This window comes from Lepus europaeus, chromosome 18 (assembly GCF_033115175.1).
Source record: "Lepus europaeus isolate LE1 chromosome 18, mLepTim1.pri, whole genome shotgun sequence".
Lineage (NCBI taxonomy): Eukaryota > Metazoa > Chordata > Mammalia > Lagomorpha > Leporidae > Lepus > Lepus europaeus.
In genome coordinates this window covers 22,747,969-22,766,070 of record NC_084844.1, presented here as the reverse complement: position 1 = coordinate 22,766,070, position 18,102 = coordinate 22,747,969, and the positions used below count along the sequence as shown (strand labels likewise).

Below are 18,102 nucleotides of genomic sequence, written 5' to 3'. Positions count from 1 at the left end.
CTTGCGGCGCCGGCACACCGGGTTCTAGTCCCGGTTGGGGCGCCGGATTCTATCCTGGTGGCCCCTCTTCCAGGCCAGCTCTCTGCTATGGCCCGGGAAGGCAGTGGAGGATGGCCCAAGTCCTTGGGCCCTGCACCTGCATGGGAGACCAGGAGAAGCACCTGGCTCCTGGCTTCGGATCAGCGAGATGCGCCGGCCGCAGCGGCCATTGGAGGGTGAACCAACGGCAAAAAGGAAGACCTTTCTCTCTGTCTCTCTCTCTCACTATCCACTCTGCCTGTCCAAAAAAAATAAATAAATAAATAAATAAAATCATTTAAAAAAAAAAAAAAAGAATCATCTTTAGCAGCTGGTGTTGTGGCACAGTAGGTTAAACCACCACTTGTGATGCCAGCATCCCATATGAGTGCCAGTTCAAGGCCTGGCTGCTCCACTTTCAATCCAGCGTCCCACTAATGCAACTGGGAAAGCAATAGAAGATAGCCCAAGTACTTGGGCCCCTACCACCCATGTGGGAGACTCATATGGAGTTCCTAGCTCCTGGCTTCAGCCTGACCCAGCCCTGTTCGTTGTAGCCATTTGGGAAGTGAACCAACAGATGGAAGACCTCTCTTGCTCTCTGTCTCTCATTCTTCTGTCACTCTGCCTTTCAAATAAATAAATCTTCAACATCAAAAAAAAAAATCAACTTTAAAATGTTAAAACAGTAATTTTTATCACTATCAAAGCTTATTTTTATTTGTTTACAAGAACCAAAGAATTTAACAGGATCCCACAAAGGTTAAAAATAAAAATGAGGTGCCAGCATTGCAGTATAGTGGTTTAAGGCTCCATCTATGATGCTAGTATCCTTTATAAGCACCAGTTCAAATCTTGGCTGCTCCTCTTCTGATCCACCTCTCTGCTAATGTGCCTGAGTGGAAGATGGACCGAGAGCTTAGGCAGACCCATAGGCTCCTGGCTTTAGCCTGGCCTAGTCTTGGCCATGGCAACCATTTGGTGAGTGATCCAGTGAATGGAAGATCTCTCTCTCTATCTCTTCCTCTCAATCTGTACCTCTGCTTTTCAAACAGAGAAAATAAAAATCTAAAAAAAAATAATAATAAAAAGATAGTCAGAAGCTAAGCTATGGATTCTAAGATGAGAAGGAATCAATAATGACATGTGGCACAAGAGCTGGCAAATTTCTAAACACAAAATGGTTTATGAACTGATTCTAATTTTTCTAAAACATCAAAAATAAATAAATAACAAAAATACTTACTTGTCTCCTGGAAGGTTATACAGGTTAACAAGACCCTTAAGGTGCTTAGAAAATTCATCAAAATTTTTTTCCCTATAGGAATTCAGGAAAGAGGAGGAAAGGGAGAATATACAATTACTACTCAATCTTACAACAAAGCACCAAAAATCACAGCTATACAAAACCATTTTAAATAATTTTGCTCTAATCTTCACCCCCCACACGCAAAAAAAAGTTTTCCAGAGTCAATCAAAACCAGCAAAAGAAAATATTTTCTTTTTCCTCTGCCTCATTCTTCTGGAGAAGGTGCTAACAAACAGCATAAAAGTCAAAAGGAATGGACAGTAAAAACATCTGATTTTTATATATAATAATTAGCTCCTAAATAATGAAATCTAACTTAAGTGAATCACTTTCTTTGCCACTTAATACACTGTTGAGATCAGGTTTTGATAGGAAATTAAACTTTGGATTTTAAAGGGAATAAGAAGTAAATAAACTAGACTGTACATCTGCAAGTATAAGACAGTGTAAATACAGAGGTGAGAAGGAAACAAATAGGAGGGAGATAAAGTCAAAAAAGGGGGAGTAGATACTCAGGAGGGAAATCACATAGTCCAAAATGTTCCTAACATTATATATGTCCCAAGGAAAAAGAAACAATACAACCATGATCTCTGGTTCTCTATGACCCAACATTCAGGTTTGGATTCTTGGTCCAATAAGCTTTTATGGGTAGCTTTAGAATATAAACAGTTCTCAATGTCTTCACCTTTTCTCAAACTTAAAAAAAATGTATCTGAAAAGCTAAACTGTGACAACGTCAAATGCTTTATCAGACTCTGGTGAGCATTAATTCCGCACTTCGAGCCCATACTGCTATGAAGACAGTAAAAAGAAAGAATAACAGAATACTATGTGTGTATGTCAAAAGTTTCACGGAAAGTGCATATTATGATATGCATAATACACATGGGATCTCTACCTATATGACCTCAGCAATAGGTCCTCAATGATTCTCAAGGTAGCACATTCCATCCCTTACCATCAAATGAGTAAGCTTTCATCTTTATGCACCAAAATAAAATTACTTATTATTTAATTCCACTTTCTGTGAAGTCTCTGAGGTACATGTAGGTATGCCCTACCTCTATATTACCATCTATACTAAAGAACTAAAAAATATTAGGTAAAGGTTAATAATCTTCCTGAGACTCCCATTTTCAAACAAACTTAAAGTTAACTTTAGAACACTATCAGTTCATAGTGAGAGCCAGAAATATTGGCTCTGCTTGGAGTATTCTGGTAATATAGCCTTGATAAATTTATTGATTTAACAAAAATCATGTAAAGGGTATTTTATTATGCATTAATTTTTGGAAGCTAGCTCAAATCTGGTGTACTTGTGTGTAAGCATATGACACTGCTGACTGAGAAGGCTATACATACACATCTTCTCAACGTCAGTTCTCTAAGATACCCTTCCCTTCACTATGTGGTATATGAGAACTTCACCATGTTTAAAACAAAACTAACATGATGACTTTCTTAAATTCCCAGAAGATCTTAATTCTGGGTTTAAATTTAAGCGTAAAAATTTCTACTCAATTCAAAGGAAAGACAAGTTAGTGGAAAAAAGCTACCAACTGCCAAAAGAGACTCTCATCAAGTCTAACACTTTCATTATGACAGGATTTATAATATATACTCCTTAAAGATAAAACAATTTTTCTCAAAATCTAAATCACAGTTCCTTTTATGATACAGATTCAATCTTCTCAAGTCTCTTCTGTCCAATTACTGGGTCTTAATTATTTTTATAAAACAGAATTCCTAAGACCACTAGATCAGTAGTTCTGAGACAGTAGTGATCCAACTCCCTCACCCAGGGAACATTTGACAATGCCTGGAGATACTTTTTGATTACAACTGAGAAGATACTGCTGACAACTAGTGAGCAGAGGTCAGAGATGCAGTTATATTTCCTAGAATGCACCAGGCAACACTCTAAACCCAAGAATTTTCTAATCCAAACTGTCAACATTATGAAGGTTGAGATTTCCAGGATAGACCAAGTAGGGTAAAAAAATCATGTTAAGTCACCTCTGAAAGTGAACAAGTATGGGCCGTTGCTGTGGTGCAGTGGGTTAATGCCCTGGCCCGAGGCCCCGGCATCCCATATGGGCGCCGGTTCGAGACCCGGCTGCTCCACTTCCGATCCAGCTCTCTGCTATGGCCTGGAAGAGCACTAGAAGATGGCCCATGTCCTTGGGCCCCTTCACGCACGTGGGAGACCGGGAGGAAGCTCCTGGCTCCTGGCTTTGGATCCAGCCGTTGTGGCCATTTGAGGATTGAACCAATGGATGGAAGACCTCTTCCTCTGCCTCTCCTCTCTTTCTGTGTAACTCTGACTTTCAAAAAAACAAAAAAAAAAAAAGTGTGTCATTTCTCTAAAAAAAAAAGCGAACGAGTCTGAAAAACCTTGGCCCAAGAAAATAAAATTGTTCCTGAGGAAGATAATTTCTAATCAGTCTCAAAACATTTTAATGACTAGCACTATATGTCAATATCAAAGAACGTTAATGTTATTTGCTCACCTTAACTGCTGTACAAGCTCTGGGCAGCTCTGAAATCAAAGAAGTTATGTTAAAACATTAAACTACTTCAACAACTTTGAAGACATCAACAGTTTTTCTTTTATTAATAGCACATGCTTTATAACAAAAACATTAAAACTACAGAAGGTCCTTAAATGAAGATACCAAAAAAGCATCTTCTTCCTAATTGGTAAACCATGGGGTTGGGGTGAGAAATTAAAAATCAAAAGATATGCAAAAGTTTAAAAAGAATCAACTTTCAATAGCTTGTTTAAAACATTACAAACTCTCTTTAATGGCACCCCTGAAATTCATATCAATCTGTCTGGTTACACACAATTTGCAGTCATCTCTATGACAGGATTTTTTCAGATTATGTGTCCTTCTTGATTATAATCTCTTTGAGGATGGGAACCCTAAGATTTATTGCTGTACTCTGAGCACCTATTATTCAATTGCGGCTCACGTTTGTCAATATGAAATGAAAAGGGTTCCTCTGGTGTTTTCATTTATGAAAGCCCTTGGATGATGTTACAGATGGACCCAAGTTACTGCAAATTTCATTCTATAGCTATTGATGCTGTAGCCCATCACATCATCTCTACAGTGGCTCACAAAAAACTAAGCCCAAGATATTTAAGCCCCAACAATTCATTTTTAAATAAATGTTCCTATTAAACCCCACAGATTTCAGTGAAATATCAACACATACCACAGGATTCTCCCCATGGTGAGCCACTTTTACATCACAAAGCTGTCCTGCAGGATCTAACTGCACTTCCACATAGAACATATCTGACGTGATGTAACATTCAGTGCCACTGGCACTGAGATGAGAGCCCAGTCTAGCAGGAACAAATCAAAACAAAAATTAATAGAAGACACATAAATAAAGCCACCCAAAGTTAACACTAAGCTAAACATTTCTGCTTACAGAGACTACTTACCCATTTTGTCTTGCTATAGACTCCAAACGATCAGTCATTGCTGGTAAAGACGTTACTATGAAAAGGTGAAAAAATAAATCATAAAGAATGCTCCAAATAACTTAAATAGTATTCTTCAAAGAAGGAAATACCCTACAAAGTATATTCATCCTTCCAAAGCCATAAACATATCAGTAATTCAAATGCTTGTAATCTGTACAAAGTTCACTGGTAAGGATTAGCTCTGGCCCATATATTAATAAGGGTTTAAAAATCTATTTGAAAAATTATCAGATCTTATTCCTTTCCTTTTTTCACAACTCATTATTTGAAACAAGCAGTCTTTAACTTAAAGAAGACACGTTTATCTGGTAATTCTAGAATAAAGAAGATTAATTTCTAAACCAACAAAATAATCAATATTCACAGCAGCATTATTCACAATTGTCAAAAGATAGAAACAGGGGCGGGCATTTGTCCTAGCAATTAAAGATGCCACTTGGCATGCCCACATTCCATATTGGAGTGCCTGGGTTCGAATCCCAGTTCTGCTCCCAATTCCAGCTTCCTGCTAATGAGTACCCTGGGAAGCAGCAGATGATGGTTAGAGTTGTTGAGTCTCTGCCATCCACGTGAGAGACCCAGACTTAATTCCAAGTTCCTGGCTTTGACCTGGCCCAACACAAGTGTTGCAGGTATTTCAGGGGGTAAACCAGCAGACGGGAGATCTATCTCTCTGTCTTTAAAAAAAAAAATGAAATGAAAAAAAGAATGACCCAGATGCCCATTAACAGATGAATGGATAAACAAAATGTGGTACATATATAATAGAATATTATTGGATTTTAAAAAGGAAAGATATTCCAATACATGCTTCAACATGGATGAACCTTGAAGACATGAGATCAGTTAGGGATAGATATGATTTCACTTATATAAGATATATAAAATAGTCAAATTCATAGACAGAAAGTAGAATAGTGGTTGTCAGGGCTGGGTACAGAGTTTCAGTTTGGGAAGAAGAGAAAACTTCTGGGATAATGGTGATTACAAAAAATGCAAACATACTTAATGCCACTGAACTATATACCTAAAAATAGCTGGAGCTAGGGATGTGGTGTAGCGGGTAAAGCTGTTGCCTGCAATGCCAGCATCCCATATGGGCTCTGGTTCGTGTCCCAGATGCTCTTCTTCTGATCTAGCTCCCTGCTAATGGCCTGGGAAAAGCAGCAGAGGATGTCCCAAATACTTGGGCCCCTGCCACCCACATGGTAGACCCACATGAAGCACCTGGCTCCCAGCTCCAGCCTGGCCGAGCACAGGCCATTACAACCATCTGGGGAGTGAACCAGCAAATGGAAGATCTCTCTCTCTAATACTTTAAAATAAATAAATTATTCTTTAAAAAAAAAAAAAGTTGGGGCTGGCACTGTGGCGTAATGGGTAAAGCCGACACCTGCAGTGCCGGCATCCCATATGCACGCCAGTTTGAGCCCCAGCTACTCCATTTCCAATCCAGCTCTCTCCTATGGCCTGGGAAAGCAGTAGAAGATGGCCCAAGTCTTTGGGCCCCTGCACCCACTTGGGAGACCAAGGACGCTCCTGGCTGCTGGCTTCGGATCAGCGCAGCTCTGGCCGTTGCAGCCATCTGGGGAATGAACCAGCAGATGGAAGATCTCTCTCTCTCTTCCTCTCCTTCTCTCTGTGTAACTCTGACTTTCAAGTAAAATAAATAAATCTTTTATAAAAAATGGTTAAGAAGGTAATGTTAAGGTATATATATGTTTTACCCTGATTTCAAAAGGAAAATAAAATAATACTCAGCTAAATCAGGTTCAATTGTGGTGGAACAGGGTGAAATCTGTTTTTGCTTTCATTTTCCCCAAAAAACAGACAGAATTAATCATTATAAATGAGCATGAATAATTAAGCTCATGATTTAAATATTGTTTATTTTCTTTTTTTTTTTTTTTTTGACAGGCAGAGTGGACAGTGAGAGCAAGAGACAGAGAGAAAGGTCTTCCTTTGCCGTTGGTTCACCCTCTAATGGCCGCCGCGGCCGGCACGCTGCGGATGGCGCACCGCGCTGATCCGATGGCAGGAGCCAGGTGCTTCTCCTGGTCTCCCATGGGGTGCAGGGCCCAAGCACTTGGGCCATCCTCCACTGCACTCCTGGGCCACAGCAGAGAGCTGGCATGGAAAAGGGGCAACCGGGACAGAATCCGGCGCCCCGACCGGGACTAGAACCCGGTGTGCCGGCACCGCTAGGCGGAGGATTAGCCTATTAAGCCGCGGTGCCGGCCTAAATATTGTTTATTTTCTAAGGAACTCTGTCCATAAATTTTACAAAAATATTTTTAGGTAGTTAATATGTCCATCTTCTCACTGAGAGAGAATCAGAAGAGACCATGTGAAGAAAAAACTTTCCTTTGTTATCTTATAGTTATTGTCCATCAATTATCTTTAAGTCTCTATCAGTCTCCAAAATAAGACAAAAAAGTAAATGCTTCAGGGAGCAAGAATTTAGTCTAGCAGTTAAGATGCTTGTGCTCCACACCAGAGGACCTGGGTTCAATCTCCTGCTCTGGCTCCTGCCAGCCTCCTGCTGATGCAGACCCTGGGAGGCAGCAGCAAGGACTCAAGTAACTGGACTCCTGTACTGATATGGAAGACTTGGACTAAGTTCCAGCTCACAGTTTCGGCATTCCCCCAGCCGAGGCCAGGCCACTGCATGCTTTTGGGGAGTGAACCAAGGAATGGAAGTTCTCTCTTGCACTTTTCTCTCAAATTAAGTAAATAAATAAAACAAATTAAAAAAAAAAATGTTTCAAAGGTTTAGGAAGGAGCTCACTTCAAGTCCATAAATAAAAGAAGCGATATTTTGCAAAGAAAGTTGACCTACCTCAATTTATATTTCTAATGTAAGTATAAAAGAATCCCAATTAAAATGGGGGCTTTAAGCAATCAGTGTATTCCTGGTGTTTACAAACCTTTGAGAGCCTTCTGTAATGTCTCCAAACAGCTGATCAAATGTTGATGCCCTCCAGAACTCATCACAACCCTCTTCTCCTGTATCAAGCAGGGAAAACATTTAAGGTAAAAATTAACCAAGCCAACAATGTGTCAGGTAAACATACATATTATCCTGACAGCAATATTTCAGGATACAACATAGACTCTATCAAGTTTACACAATCTTAACTATTATCTGTCCATACAATCAAAGAAAGAAAAGTTCATAAACATGAATATATATCCATATCCACATGCACATGAAAGAAAAAGTAATTCCAAGATTTAAAATAAGGTAATTCAGGGAACAATTAGACAGAATCAAAATGTAATAGATGGGGCTGGTGCTGCGGCATAGTGGGTAAAGCAGGTAAAGCTGCCGCCTGCAGTGCCAGCATGCCATATGGGTGCTGGTTCAATTCCTGGCTGCTTCACTTCCAATCCAGGTCTCAGCTAATGGCCTAAGAAAGCAGTGGAAGATGGCCCATGTCCTTGGGCCCCTGCATTCGCGTGGGAGACCTGTAAGAATCTCTTGGCTCCTGTTTAGTGAAGCTTGGGCAGTTACAGCCAATTGGGGAGTGAACCAAAGGATGGAAGACCTCTCTTCCTCTCTCTCTCTACTTCTCCTTCTCTATGTAACTCTTTCAAATAAATAATAAAATCTTACATAAAAAAACAGATGAGATCTACTTTCTGTAGAAATGCAATCTTAACATTTAGACAATTAAAGTGACTCAGGAGACTTGAGAATTACCAAATCTAACAAGGTAATCTGCATATAATATGAGAAATAGAACCAAACCTTGGTCAAACTAGACTGACCCAAAAACAGAACATTAGGGTCAGCATTGAATAGCAGGTAAAGCTGCTGCCTGCTGTATCAGCATCCCATATGGGCACCAGTTCAATTCCCGGCTGCTCTGCTTCTGCTCCAGCTCTCTGCTAACGGCCCGGGAAAAATGGCAGCAATGGCCCAAGTAATTGGGCCCCTGCACCCACGTAGGAGACAGGGAAGAAATTTCTGGCTCCTGGCTTCAGCCTAGCCCATCCCCAGCAGTTGCAGCATTTGGGGAGTGAACCAGCAGATGGAAGGTCCGTTGGTCAGTCTTTCTGTCTCTCTCTCTCACTTCTCTCTCTCTCCCCCACTCTGTAACTCTTTCAAATAAATAGATTAATTTTTTAGAAAATCATGTAGTCCAGGAAGGGTACTCTAAAGATCAAAAGAGTTAGAATGCTTTTTTTCCAGGGAAGTGATTTCTCTCTGAAAACATTCCAATCCCCAGAAACATGAACCGTTTTATGGTACAAGAATAGTTTTCTGGCCGGCGCCGCGGCTCAGTAGGCTAATCCTCCGCCTTGCGGCGCCGGCACACCGGGTTCTAGTCCCGGTCGGGGCACCGATCCTGTCCCGGTGGCCCCTCTTCCAGGCCAGCTCTCTGCTGTGGCCCAGGAAGGCAGTGGAGGATGGCTCAAGTCCTTGGGCCCTGCACCCCATGGGAGACCAGGATAAGCACCTGGCTCCTGCCATCAGATCAGCGCGGTGCACCGGCCGCAGTGCGCTACCGCGGCGGCCATTGGAGGGTGAACCAACGGCAAAAGGAAGACCTTTCTCTCTGTCTCTCTCTCACTGTCCACTCTGCCTGTCAAAAATAAAAAAAATTAAAAAATAAATAAAAAAAAGAATAGTTTTCTAGGTTTTTCCATGGCCTAAATCAAGGGTGAGGAAACTTTTTTCTGCCAGGGGTCATTTGGATACTTATAACATCATTTGTAGGCCATACAAAATTATCAACTTAAAAATTAGCCTTCTAGGGACCAGTACTGTGGAGTAGCGGGTAAAGCCGCTGCCTCCAGTGCCAGCATCCCATATGGGCACCAGTTCAAGTACCGGCTGCTCCACTACTGATCCTGCTCTCTGCTATGGCCTGGGAAAGTAGTGAGGATGGCCCAAGTTCTTCGGCCCCTGCACCCACATGGGAGACCCAGAAGAAGCTCCTGCCAGCCGGCGCCATGGCACAACAGGCTAATCCTCCGCCTAGCGGCGCCGGCACACCGGGTTCTAGTCCCAGTCAGGGCGCTGGATTCTATCCCGGTTGCCCCCTTTCCAGGCCAGCTCTCTGCTGTGGCCCGGGAGTGCAGTGGAGGATGGCCCAGGTCCTTAGGCCCTGCACCCCATGGGAGACCAGGAGAAGCACCTGGCTCCTGGCTTCGGATCAGCGCAGTGCACTGGCCGCAGCGCGCCAACCACAGCGGCCACTGGAGGGTGAACCAACGGCAAAGGAAGACCTTTCTCTCGGTCTCTTGCTCTCACTGTCCACTCTGCCTGTCAAAAAAAAAAAAGAAGCTCCTGCCTCCTGGCTACAGATTGGCTCAGCTCTGGCCGTCGTGGCCACTTGGGGAGTGAACCAGCAAATGTAAGAGTGTGTGAGTGTGTGTGTGTGTGTCTCTGCCTCTTTCAAATAAATAAATTTTTTTTTTTTTGACAGGCAGAGTGGACAGTGAGAGAGAGAGACAGAGAGAGAGAGAGACAGACAGACAGAGAGAAAGGTCTTCCTTTGCTGTTGGTTCACCCTCCAATGGCTGCCACGGCTGGCGCGCTGTGGCTGGCGCACCGCGCTGATCCAAAGCCAGGAGCCAGGTGCTTCTCCTGGTCTCCCATGGGGTGCAGGGCCCAAGCACCTGGGCCATCCTCCACTGCACTCCCGGGCCACAGCAGAGAGCTGGCCTGGAAGAGGGGCAACCGGGATAGAATCCGGCACCCCAACAGGGACTAGAACCCGGTGTGCCAGTGCCACAAGGTGGAAGATTAGCCTGTTGAGCCACGGTGCCGGCCAATAAATAAATCTTTAAAAAGAAAAATTAGCCTTCTATAGATTTATTGAATTTCAAATCCCACATATGGTTACCTTGACAAAGCCAGACCGAGTGATTTTGCAAGCCTTATTAAGCCTGCAGGCCAAACATTCCCCACACTTGCTAAATAAATTTCTTTAATTCCACTCCCACAAAAAGAGTATCTGATTTATTACTAATCTGGTTTCCCCTATATTGAATAGAGAAGAGGGTGCTCTGGACAACAAATACCAATACTTTTTAAACTGAAAAGATAAACCACTTTTGTAAATTAATAGACTGGCTTTCTGTTTTACATGTTAATTCACTGAGATTTGGCCAGTATATCAGTTGCTGGAAAGTCTTTAAAGTCTTGATATACTGAGACAGGTGTTGTGGCACAACAGGTTAAGCTGTTGCTTGCCAAGCCAGCATCCCATACTAGGGTGCAGGTCAAGTCCTGGTTGCTCTGCTTCAAATCCAGCTCCCTGTTGATTGCCTGTAAAGTCAGCAGAACACGGCCAAAGTACTTGGGCCCCTATCAATCATGTGAGATATCCAGATAGAGTTCCTGACTCCAAGCTTTGGCCTGGCCAAGATTGGCTGTTGTGGCCACTTAGGGAGTGACCCAGTGGATGGAAAAGCTCTCTCTCTTTCAAACAAATTAAGTAATAAATCTTTTCAAAAACAAAAAGTATTGATGGACCAATAAAATTTGGTTTCTCAATCTGTAAAACTGCTAAGCAAGTAAAATGAGCTATTGACCAAACCTAGATACTGGGGTTCCCCTCAGAGGTACCCCAGCCACCCAGAATCTGTTTCATGATCTCTCAAATGACAGTATAATTTTTAGAAAATATTTCAAACTGGAGTATGGCTGCCTCAGAGTATTTAAAGGACAACTTCTAAAATCTGAAACTGGGAAAGTTGCTATTTTTTTATATAACATATTTTAAAAAAAAAACTTCTTTGTGTAAAAACCTAAGCCAGAAGATACACATGCATTTGCAGAATTTATAGTTACAAAATTTATTTAATATTTACTATCTTACTTCTTCCTTACAACAAAATTATTTGGAAAAACAAACTGCTATTATGTACCTCCATAATCCAGATGAGGAAACTGAGACTCAGAGAGATTAAACAATCTGTCCAAAGTTACATAGGTAGTAAGTATGGAATTAAAACCTAAAATACAGGTCTTTTGATAGAAAATTCAGTTATTCTACTGGTGTTACCTTGATAATGATCATTTTAAACACTAATAAATCTAAACTCAACTTACTCTGAATCCAAAATAAAATTTGATAGGGAAGTTGGGGTACTTTAATTGAAGTATAACAAACATACAGAAAAGTGAATAAATCTTAAGAGATCACAAGTGAGCACACTCACCACTGCCCAGGTCAAAAAACCGGAGTAACCTTTTCCTGCACGATTTTACTATTACTGGAATCATTTGGTTGAATTCTTTATTTATTTATTTTTTTTTTTTTTGACAGGCAGAGTGGACTGTGAGAGAGACAGAGAGAAAGGTCTTCCTTTGCTGTTGGTTCACCCTCCAATGGCCACCACGGCTGGCGCGCTGCGGCCGGCACACCACGCTGATCCGATGGCAGGAGCCAGGTGCTTCTCCTGGTCTCCAATGGGGTGCAGGGCCTAAGGACCTGGGCCATCCTCCACTGCACTCCCGGGCCACAGCAGAGAGCTGGCCTGGAAAGGGGGCAACCGGGATAGAATCCAGCGCCCTGACCGGGACTAGAACCCGGTGTGCTGGCGCCGCTAGGCGGAGGATTAGCCTGTTGAGCCACAGCGCTGGCCTGGATGAATTCTTAACATCAGCTCTGCAACGTGTCATAATATAACCCCCTGCACTCCTCTGTCTTGTACTTAACTGCTATTAATTCCAATACTGGTGAATGACTCAGGAAAGAGAAGAAATACTATAGAGAAAGATATTAACAGTGAACAGGTGAAAAATCTAGAATTCACTTGTATTGAGAATGAACTCGGGGCCGGAGCCGCAGCTCACTTGGCTGATCCTCCACCTGTGGCGCCAGCACCCCGGGTTCTAGTCCCAGTGGGGGCACCGGATTCTGTCCTAGTTGCTCCTCTTCCAGTCCAGCTCTCTGCTGTGGCCTGGAAAGGCAGTGGAGGATGGCCCAAGTACTTGGGCCCTGCACCCGCATGGGAGATCAGGAGGAGGCAGCTGGCTCCTGGCTTCAGATCGGCGCAGCGCGCCAGCCGTAGCAGCCATCTGGGGGAAAGGAAGGGAAGACTTTTCTCTCTGTCTCTGTCTAACTCTGCCTGTTTAAAAAAAAAAAAAAAAAAAAGAATGAACTGGGGGCCAGCACTGTGGTATAGCAGGTTAAGCTGCCACCTACAGTGCTGGAATTCCATATGGGCGCTGGTTCAAGACCTGGCTGTTCCACTTCCAATCTAGCTCTCTGCTATGGCCTGGGAAAGCAGCAGAAGATGGCCCAAGTCTTTGGGCCCCTACACCAGTGTGGGAGACCCAGAGGAAGCTCCTGGCTCCTGTCTTCGGATCAACGCAGCTCTAGCCATTGCTGCTATCTGGGGAATGAACCAGTGGATGGAAGACACCCCCCCCACCCCCCGCCTCTGCCTGTCTGTAACTCTGCCTTTCAAATAAATAAACCAAAAAAAAAAAAAAAAAAAAAAAGAAGAATGAATTGGGGGCCAGCACTGTGGTATAGCAGGTTAAAGCCCTGACCTGCAACACCGACATCCCATGTGTGCGCTGCTTAGAATGCCAGCTGTTCCACTTCTGATCCTGCTTCCTGCTAATGCACCTGGGATGGCAGCAGAGGAGCAGAGGATGGCCCAAGGCATTGGACCTTGCACCCACATGGGAGACCAGGAAGAAGCTCCTGGCTCCTGGCTTCAGATCGGCTCAGCTCCAGTCGTTGTGGCCACTTAGGGAGTAAACCAATGGATGGAAGACCCCTCTCTCTGTAACTCTTTCAAAAAAAAAAAAAAATTGCAGGAGGCCACTTTGTGGTATAGTGGATAAGGCCACCATCTGTAATGCTGGCATCCCATTTGGGCACCAGTTTGTGTCCCAGCTGCTCCACTTACAATCCAACTCCCTGATAATGGTCTGGGAAAACAGCAAAAGACGGCCCAAGTGGTTGGGCCCCTGCACCTACATGAGAGACCCAGAAGCTCTTGGCTCCTGGCTTTAGCCTGGCTCAGCCCCAGCTGTTGCAGCCATCTGAGGAGTGAACCAGTGGACAGACGATATCTCTCCGTCTCTCCCTCTCTTGCTGTATTTATTTCAAATAAATAAATAAAACTAAAAAAAAAAAAAAAATTACAGGTGGTCAACATTGTGGCACAGAGGATTAAGCCGCTGCTGGCAATGCCAACATCCTTTATTGGAGTGTTGGTTTGAGCCCCAGCTACTCTGCTTCTTATCCAGCTTCCTGCTAATTTCCTCTGAATGCAGCAGGTTATGGTCCAAATGCTTGGTCTCCTACTACCTCTGAGGACGATCCAGATGCAGTTCTGGACTCCTGGCACCAGCCTGGCCTAGTCCCAGCTACTGTGGACATGTTGGGAGTGACCCAGTGGATGGAAGACCTCTCTCTGTCATTCTGCCTTTCAAAGAAAATAAAAATATTTTTTTAAAGTGATTACAAATCTACTAGTAGTGCTTACTCTACAGCTACAATGAAAATACCACCACATTAGAATCAAGGAGCTTAAAAGGAAGTGAAGAATGTCTTCTGATACCAGTCTGCCAAATGCGTCCCTAACATGCATATTTCTTGGCACCTTTGCTATAAGTACCCACTGGGTACCAAAACTCACAATAAATATAGTTGTATAAATACAGTCAGCCCTTGGTATCTGCAAATCCCACATCGGCACATTCAACCAAATGAAGATTAAAGATTCAGAAAAAAAAAAAAAAACTTCTTTTGTAGCAAACACATTTTTCTTGTCATCATTCCCTAAACAACATAATGTAACAACTATTTACATAACATTCCATTTTTATTATAAGTAATCTAGAGATGATTTCCAGTATATAGGAGTATGTGCATAGGTTATATGCAAATACCATGCCATTTTGTAACAGGAACTTGAGCAAATGGGGATTTTGATGTCCACGGGGGATCTTGGAACAATCCCCCTTAGATACCCAGGATGAATGGATAGCTCCTTCCTAGGTAAGTCCCTGAAAAGCTGCAATGTATTCCAGTGTTTTATGATAAATAAATCTGAAGACACTATTGTAGCTAATTTGGACATGGGGAGCTTACTTATTATCTAGGTATAACACTTTACCCACTTGCCACAATCCTCACCATGACTTGCCGCACAAGCTTAATGGTTTCACTCCAAGGTCTATTTTGGTTAAATTTTGCATGAAGCCGTTCCAAGAGAGAACTCATCTTACTCAGCTTTTCCGACTCTACGACATAAATCAGAAAACATCATTAGAAACTCCTTTATCAAGACCTTCTCGTTTTTCTTGGAAAAGAAACCTCCACACTTAATCTAAGAATTCGGCTAAACTACTTTTCAATATAATTTCTTCAAACCACATAAAGAAAATATTTTTAAAGGTGAGAAGACACATACATTATGGGTCTGATAAAAGGAACACCATAGAATAGGACATTCTATTCAAGGTTTTAATGGGAACCCAAAAAGGAACCGAGTCTAATCATGGTTCATGACCACGCCTACAACTTAATGACAAAATCAGTTTCATAACATGCCTGAAATCCCTGTATAATATTTATAGAGAGTATACATTTGAACATGGTCTTACCATGGTTAGCTGATTTTCAATGTGAAAATACTTCCTTAATTTTTGGCTATAATTTTAAGAGATTGGTTGATAAGTATGATCAACAAAACAGACCCTAATTGCCTATTTGATCTTTCATATTTTTCCATATAGCTAAAATTATATGGACAGGGAAGAAATCAATAACCAAAAGATGAATTTCCAACAGAGGTTAAGAGAAAGGCAGAAAGGATCGGCTCCTGAACTAAGAATATGAATGAACCTCTTACACTCTTTGAGCCTCCCCTAGTTCTTGAACTGCTATGCATGAGCGAAGACCTGTGCTGGGGCCACTGGAGAGGAACACAAGATATGCCTGAGGTGACATCTGTGAGGCAGTGTGATTAAGTTAACATGGAAATTACCATCAGTGCAAAAAGAAATGCTCTTAAAAGCAGAGACATTACTACTGAATAGCAAAGAAGGAAAAGTACATAATCAATATGGAGACATTACAAAAAAAAACAGACCGTTGACACTGGCACTGAAAAATAAACAGAAGGTCAGTCAGAGTTAAGGCAGCGAGATGATCTCAGTCAAGACTCAGACTCCTTCCTTCACGCCTTCATCTTCTGGAAAACTGGTTTGTAGGCTGCTTCAGCCAGCTGATTGCTCTGGGCACATTCCTGCCATTTCCCACTATCAAGCCATCCATTCAAGCACAATTATATGTGCTGCAGACACAGTAGTAAGCAAACCATACAAAACTCCTGCCTGATGGGGTTTCCATTATACACCCAAGGGACACACATTTCTTCTCCTTCAAATCACACCCCTTCTTTTTCTTGAGAAGCCTTCTGTAAAACGTCCTTAGTCTGAAACTCAAATCAAACATTTTCTGAGCAACTACTATGTGCCAGAGACTATACATAGACGAATAAGGGAGCCGGCGTTGTAGTATAGCAGGTAAAGTCACCACCTGGGATGCTGACAACTCATATGGGCAAAGGTTCGAGGCCCAGCTGCTCTGCTTTCAATCCAGCTCCCTGCTGGTGCGCCTGGGACAGCTGTGGAGGATGGCCTCAGAGATGGGCCCCCTGCACACATATGGGAGACGCTAGGGAGGCTCCTGGCTTCGGCCTAGCCCAGCTCCAACTATTGCGGCCATTTGGGGAGTGAACCAGCAGGTAGAAGATTTTTCTCTCTCTGTAACTCTGCCTTACAAATAAATAAATCTTAAAAAAAAAAAAAATGACAAAATGACTAGGGCAGGGCCCCTAATCTACAAAGCTCAGAATAAACCGGAAGGATGAGCAATGATAATAAAGTAAGCTGTGATAATAAACTTTGCCCCAAACACTAAGTTCATGAAACTGCAGTGTGGAACTCCATAAAGTCGGAGTAAAAATTTCCATAGAAAAAGTCGTTTTCAACAGTCCTAAATCAGTCCGGCCACCGATGGGAACACTGTGACTTTCTAGGAAGTGCAGGCATTTTGTATCCTCAGGACCGAATCACATCATTCACATCAAAATACTCTCCAGTACTTTTAGATACACGGTTCCGTATGGCTGCTTTTAGGCCATTATTCGGTGGTCTCTTCCGGAATGAGTTGCAAGCACCTAATATATTCACTCGCCTGATCTTCCACCACTTTAGGCTAAAAGTGCCCAGAGGCCCCAGGTGCTGTCTCTATATAAAAAGGAAACCTTCACCCAAGTTGGGAGCCCCCACCACCCTAAGTCAGCGCTCTATCACCGTCAAGGAAGGCATGAAGAGCATCTAAGACACACATCCCGCATCCTGGACTCAGTGCCCCCGCGAAAGCGGCCCCCACGGGGCATCGGCCCCCACCTCCTCGCCCAGATTGGCTGCCCCCAGTTGAGTCCCGCCCCCTCCTTTCCCCCTCTGTCACTCACCCTCGGTTTCCCCCTGAGCCTTCATCCTGACGACAGGCAGGGCCTGGGTCCGCCACAAGAGGAGAAGCCCGTCCCTTCCACTAATGGGAGAGCCACGTTAGTTCGGGCTCCCGGGACGCAGGGCACCAGCAGTCCCTACTCTTCCCGGGAAGGCTCAGTCTGAAGTCCCCGGTGGCAAGAAGAGAAGGGTGCCTGCGGCCGCCGCCATCTTCCCCAACGGAACTTCCTAAAGCTCGCGAGATAAACCGTGATCCTGCGCGAGAAAGGAAGAGACGGGATACTGCAGTCTCGCGAGAGGTGAATGACGTACTTCCGCGAGATTTCTTCCAATCCGGCTGTCTCTTAGCTCTTGAGTGCTCCGTTCTGAACTTGCGAGCAGGTAGAGTTCGGATGTTGTACGAAAACCTGCATTTTCATTTTGCCCGTTAGTTTGGAAACTAAACTCACAGAATCCTTTTTTTAAAAGGCTAGATTTTCAAAGAATACTGGTATCTGAAATGTTTTATCAAATACAGTAAAATTTCCATTATATGCTAGATGCAGTAATACTGTCATCAAAACACTGCTCTTTGTAACACGACAGTTGAAGGCTGCCTAGCACACTTAATTACCATTTTCTAATATTTTTTTAAGTTTCAGGAATATTTCTTGAGCAATTGCAGCAGTTTTGAAAATCTGAAGTGTTTTGGATTAAGGTAAACTTGTTTTCAGCAGCAAATGCGTGTTATCACTGTGTCCCTGTTTTGTACTCTTGGTGAAAACATGCAGTTTAGCTTGTATCTCCACAGCAGATCACAGTGTGTAGTCTTCT

The 18,102-nt window shown here is 43.0% G+C and overlaps 1 protein-coding gene across 2 annotated transcripts in view; it reads right to left on the bottom strand.

Annotated features, from left to right (window-relative positions):
• The window catches only part of MED1 (mediator complex subunit 1), a 39,283-nt gene extending 21,770 nt beyond the window's left edge, over window positions 1-17,513 (bottom strand). Inside the window, exons 1-7 of one of the 2 annotated variants that reach the window (XM_062175630.1) lie at window positions 17,292-17,513; window positions 14,945-15,051; window positions 7,757-7,835; window positions 4,788-4,842; window positions 4,553-4,685; window positions 3,841-3,869; window positions 1,265-1,336 (exon numbers count right to left, since the gene is read on the bottom strand). In XM_062175630.1, the coding sequence (XP_062031614.1) occupies window positions 1,265-1,336; window positions 3,841-3,869; window positions 4,553-4,685; window positions 4,788-4,842; window positions 7,757-7,835; window positions 14,945-15,051; window positions 17,292-17,316 (500 nt within the window). In that variant the 5' untranslated portion in view covers window positions 17,317-17,513. Of the gene's footprint in view, window positions 1-1,264; window positions 1,337-3,840; window positions 3,870-4,552; window positions 4,686-4,787; window positions 4,843-7,756; window positions 7,836-14,944; window positions 15,052-17,291 lie in introns of those variants that run through there. The other variant, XM_062175631.1, reaches the window with a different exon arrangement.
• Between the last annotated feature and the right edge of the window lie 589 nt (window positions 17,514-18,102).